The 6000-nt window shown below is 46.7% G+C and overlaps 1 protein-coding gene across 6 annotated transcripts in view; it reads left to right on the forward strand.

The window, feature by feature from the left end:
* kiaa0825 (KIAA0825 ortholog) overlaps nucleotides 1-6000 on the forward strand; it is a 128616-nt gene that overhangs the window by 87098 nt on the left and 35518 nt on the right. The window contains exon 24 of one of the 6 annotated variants that reach the window (XM_037097176.1): nucleotides 257-293. The exons of the other annotated variants lie outside the window; for them this stretch is intronic. Within the exon in view, the coding sequence (XP_036953071.1) occupies nucleotides 257-278 (22 nt within the window). The 3' untranslated portion in view covers nucleotides 279-293. Of the gene's footprint in view, nucleotides 1-256; nucleotides 294-6000 lie in introns of those variants that run through there. 6 annotated transcript variants of the gene reach the window in all.

Consider the following 6000-nt stretch of genomic DNA (forward strand, 5'->3'; position numbering starts at 1 on the left):
CAGATGGTAGGTGGAGAAACACACCGTCTTTACTGAAGTAGAAGTACAGATACCTGTGTGAAAAACAGACTCTGGTAAAAGCAGGAGGACCGATACAACTTCAAGTATAGACTCTGAAACGTACTCGAGAGTATAAAAGTAAAAAGTATCCCTCTGACGGACATTTCCGCCTGCCATTTGTGTGCAAATCTGACTGAAACTCATGAGAAGCTCATTAATGGGGCTCTGTGGAACTTCTGTGTTGTCCTGGATGCAGGTTGTCGGTACTTGTGAACTGACTCTTAAAGCAGCTGGAGTGCAGTGAAGTCACATCCCATGGACTGTCAGAGAAAAACCCACCCGAGTCCATCACAACGAAATCCACGGTCCAGCAGGATTACAGCAACATAAACAAATCATCCACTGATTTGTTCAGGCAACAGAGAGAGACGAGGAAGGCCTCATTTTCCAGGCCACGTTCAAGTCCTCATATATGGCCAATAAAAAGTGATTAATGCCTGCATATAGTTACATAGAGCCCCTTTGATATAATTCAAAGACTATTAAACTTAAAGGTAGAATCAGCAGGATTTGACCAAGTTTTTCACAAACACACCAGAAAGATACAGTAGTTGATTGTTGAATCTGATTCCCGGGATGTCAAATATCGACAGTCTGGGTTGGTAAAGCGTCCCAAGCAGAGCAAATCTCTGCAGATACAAAACACCAGCACGTAGTAGAAAGTACAGACATTTGTGTTGAAGTGCAGGGAACAAAAGCTCAAGGTTAAACGTACAGGTACAGGAAGAATCTACCAAAATACAATGTTTTTAACACAAGTTTTTTTGTACTTTTTCACTTTCCACCTCTAGTTGTGTGTGTGTGGGGTGGGGGGAGGGGGGGTATCTGCATGCCCACAACCAGGTTCCCAATATGAACTTGTTTGTGTGGCCTTTGAGGAGAGGGATGAGGGGTATGCCACACTGTAACAACATAACACGCTCCCAGTTTGTGTGTATCCCACGCTAACTGACTGCCAGTGAGGGTATGGAGATACAGTATGGCTCTGGGGTTAGGCGAGGGAGCTGTACAGTATGTGCTGGGGGGCAGGGAGCAGCCCAGCAAGGCGAGACCCTTCTGTCTCCTTGTCATCGCCTTGTGCCATTGGGGGTTGAAAGTGCCAGTGTGTGTACGTGTGTGAGCGACACAGTTGATGCAGGTGGGCGCGCAGCCGAACGGGCACTTGACTGGCGCTCCGGCACTTAGCTAGTGCGTAGCTGCTGGCTTGGCGGCGCTCCAGGTTAACTCGCCGTGCTGTGAGGTTTTTTGTATCCATGTGCGTCGGGTGATGTGGCACCAGATGCCACTCCATGTGCCCAAATCCTGTTGACATTTGGAGCGTGGGCAAGTGGGCACGCAGGAAGGAAGCAGAAAAGAGGAGGGAAATTTAATTAAGATGAAACAGCAGCCTCAGCCGCCGTTACAGTGTTGTTGTGATGTACTGTTCGCACGCACGGGCATGCAGACGCGAGCAAAGTCGTCCAGGCGCGCAAATGCAAAAAAGGCATGTAAATGCACACGTTGTCTTTGCCAGTTGGACTGTGACTGTATGTTTTTTCTCACACATTCTAAGGGAAAGCTGGCAGTTTAAGAGAGCAAAGGGTGCAAGGTTCAGGATAGGCATAGATTGAGAAATGGGGCTTGTGTGTGCATGGGTGAGGGGTAATTTCATTAAGCAGGCTGACAGAAGGAGGAAGCGGGAATGGTGGGGTGACAGGTTGATGCCAGCTCCTCCTGGCATGGCCTTCACCCTTATCCCTGACTGAGAGGAGATGGAGATGGAGTTGTCGCAGAGGCTCAGAGCTTTTTGCCCAGGATCGTGGCACAGGAGGATGAGAAATAGTCCGATTCAGACGAGGCGATGGAGAACAGAGGGAGGGCGACGTGGGGCTGGAAGAAGCCACGACAGGGAGAGTCGCAGCAGGGATTCAACGAAAAGGAGGTGAGATAGAAAAGTGGTGAGTAGGTGGTGATATGAGGAAACGGCGGGAGGTGAAAGAGTAGGAGGTGTAAGGGCAAACTGGCACCATGTTAGACAACCTGAACTTACAGCTTTTACTCAACTTTCACACAGTCGGCTCACTAAATCTCCCTCCGCAGATAAAAATAACACTTTTTTCACTACATTGTGCTGGTGACACTCCAGTCAATGGCCGTGCAGCACAAGGTTTAGCGTTTCTACTTCCCATTTTTATATTTTGACAATTAATGTCACAATTCTGAAAATCATCATAAGATATGAGACTGCTCTTCAGGTGTTTAACCTAAAATATCACACTCATTCTTCTTGCATAACGCATTACCACAGCAGAGTGCTTTGCTGCAGTTTGGACAAACGCTAAAATGCAGGCAAACACACATGTGCGCGTACACATTCACACACGCACACACACACACACACACACACACACACACTCTCACACAGAAAGAGAGCCTCATTTAGATGCAGAAGGCTGGGGCTGACGTCTAGCATCAGGTCTCACAATAATTATTTTAAATTGCTACGAGGAACACAGGTCCTACTGGGATATATTACCTCTACTCTAACCAGAGATGAATTTCACCCGGCACATACATACACTACAACCTTCTGGCTTTATATACATATATATATATATATATATATATATATATATATATATATATATATATATATATATATATATATATATATATATATATATATATATATATATATATATATATATATATATATGCTAGTGCATGCACATGTGTTTGTGGATAGGTCACAAGCACACATGCATGCCATGCTCGTATGTGTGTTTGCAAGCAGTCGTGGCTGGTGGGTGTTCTTTTTCTCCATGTCAGTGTAATGTATATATTTCGCGAGTCTTGCATTAATTTTTTACGTGTTGAGACAAGGTCATGTGGCTGCATCTGTGTACTTATGTATGTATGTATGTACAACTGTGGGGATGCTGTGCTGAGTGGGTGTGCTGTGACTGCTCATCTATATAAGTGGTTATTTTGATCAGGTATCTTGAGTGTGGATCACACTTGTTCCCTGCAGACCTGAGTACCCACTACACATACACACACGCACACACTGCCTGACATGATGTAGACTCTGTGTGTTATTGTGTACAGCATTGCCTCCATGTATCTGTCTCCTTAGAGTACACCCTGTTGATTGGGTCAATTAGTGTATGGGTGTATGTGTGCATTACACTGTCCGTGTGTGTGTGTGTGTGTGTGTGTGTGTGTGTGTGTATGTGTGTGGGCAATACATTTTTCTGCCCATAATAAATACGAGGACCTGTTATCTGTGAGTCCAGGAGTGTCTGTGTGCTTTTTACAGTGTGCAACATTAGACTTCCAAAACATACCACATCCAAACAGGGTCACACACTAAAATCAGCAGCTTCCTAACCCATGCTCCTGTTCGAAAAAAAAAAAAAAAATCTGCTTTCTGTTACTAAAATTGATGATTTTCATTGAGTATGCAAGTGACACCAGCGCTCCTCCATAATAAAGGTGGCATACTGTCACCGTGTGACTCTGCTGGGCGGAGAGGAGGTAATGATGTGAGGTATATACGGATTTAACAGTCATAGTCCATGTGAGCCAGAATGTACAGCTTCATAAACTCAACAGAAAGAGAGAGAGAGAGAGAGAGAGAGAGAGAGAGAGAGAGAGAGAGAGAGAATTGGAGTCGGAGAGCAAAATGCGTCCCTCCCCTATCCCTGCATTTCCTCGTCCTTCCCTCCATCCCTCTCTTTTCTCTCCCTTCTTTAACCCACACCTGAACCTGTCAGCCCTGTATTGCAGAGAATTTTCCAGCAGCTCTTCGACATCTCACTCTCGCCCTGCCTGTCAAAGACCGCTGAGGGCATAGAGAGAGAAGGGAGCGAGCGAGATAGAGGTTGAGGGAGGGAGAGAGAGGGGATGTACTGATGAATCCTCTCACAGAGCAGAGAGTTCACCTCTCAGGTAATCCTATAAAAAGCCAAGGTGAGATGCTCCTCTGCCTCCCGCTCATTATAGCATCTTTACCCTGCACCGCAGCCACTACTCTCTTCCTAGAGGTATATTGGGATAGCGGTGTGGGAAGGGGGGGGGGATAGTTGGGGGAGTTGGGCAGGCAGGGGCAAAGAAGAAGAGGAGAGGGAGACCTTCTCACTATGCACACAGTGCTCGCACGTTGCACCGCATGCGCCACATCTGTTAGAGTTTTTTTTGTATCTCTCCTTCTTCTTCTTCTTCTTCTTCTTCTTCTTCTTCTCCCTCGCTCTCCCTCCTTCTCTTTCTCTTTCTCTCTCTATGTCCCTCCCTCCCTCCCCTCCGCTCCCCTCTCAGTTCCTTTTTTAATCTTTTATTCATAGCTTAGCAGGTGATGAAAAATTTATGCCCTGAGTCTGGCATTGAAATAAATGCAAAACGAAAACAGAAGCAGTTTATACTGACAGTCTGAATATCTCTATCTAGAACAAGGCTGCTCGCTGCAAATCAGGAAGCCTGGTGCTCTCCTGTTAACTCCGCTGTGTAAATGATGCTTTGTGGCTTCCTGCGAAGCCAGAAGATTAGTGTGTTTTGTTTTTCCCTCTCCTCTCCTCTCCTCTCCTCTCTGTCATCTTACCAGAGGGGAGGGAAGTGGGCACTTTTCTTTTTTCGGGCACCGTATCCCAAATCTTTTCAGTAACTCCCCTCCCATATCCACTCACTCCACCAAGCCCCCCAGCCCAACCCCCTTACTCCCCCCCCCCCAACTGCCTTGTTTGCGGGTAGCCGATCAAAGTGGGCGAAGTGTTAGATTTGTTGTTCTACATGGTGATTGTGTGTATTCTCAGGTGTATTCTCAAGTGTTGTGTCTGTGTGTGTGAGTGTGTGTGTGAACCTCCCTTTAGCAGGAGCTCTAAAGTCCCCTGCCTGGCTTAAAAAAATACCCACCCACGCACACACACACACACACATACACACACACACACACAGATACAAACTTACCAGTCAGCCCTAACGGCTTGTAAGAGGGACTATCCCTCTCTTTGGAAGTGTTATACAGAGGCTAACTCTTCCCGCCAGCCCTGGCATATTGCTGCTGTTGGTTTTGAAAGTGGTATCCCTCGTCCTCCCCCTCCACTCCATGTTAAATCTCTGTGTTTTATGAAACCCGACCAAGCGATCCGTTAAAAACTATTTGCGCAATAAAAAAAACAGCCGTGTTAGTGAATATGCAACACGCACAAAAAGTTGTACAATCTTTGCAGCGGGATTGTTATTAAATGTGTAGAAACTCTTGCACTTTGCAACAGTGTGTGTCTATTTGTGTGCAAGAGAGCGAATAAGAGCATGCACATAAACATGACTGTACGTGTGTGTATGCACACTTGCGCGTGTGTGTGTATGGTACGGTGCATTGTGAAGTCCTGCTGTCAGCTGTAATGATGTGTTGTGGTAGAGTGCTGAGAGCGGAGAGGCCGGCGTGGCCTCGGCCATGGATCTAACTACTGATCTGATACTGTCTGACAGCCAGGGAGAGGGGGAGAGAGAGGAGAGGAGAGGAGAGGAGAGGAGAGGAGAGGAGAGGAGAGGGACCCGATTTAGGGCAGAGAGGAGGGATGGATGGAAGTTTTAGGGCCTAGAAAGGGGGAGCATTCAGTGAGGGGAGAGAGATGAAGGACAAGTCAGGGCTAAAAGAAGAGGAAACTGGTGTGCATGGTTAAATCTAATGCACAGTTTGAGGGTCAGCGCACAAATAGTGTGATCTTGATCGCTGATATGGCAGTAAAATTATATTGTTCTCTACTAGATGACCCAAGATAGTCCAGCTACAGTAAGGCATTTTCCTCTGGGAATTATCATCAAGGAAGTCCTTGCTTTAGTGTCTATGGGCGCGTGTGTGCGCATGTGCATGGATGTAAGTGTGTGTGCGCGTATCCCTGGCCATGCCCCAGTGCCACAATGCCAGTCGCTGGCAGAGCGTGGCGGTGTGCAGCGAGGACG

This window comes from Acanthopagrus latus, chromosome 5 (genome assembly GCF_904848185.1).
Source record: "Acanthopagrus latus isolate v.2019 chromosome 5, fAcaLat1.1, whole genome shotgun sequence".
NCBI classification, from domain to species: Eukaryota; Metazoa; Chordata; class Actinopteri; order Spariformes; family Sparidae; genus Acanthopagrus; species Acanthopagrus latus.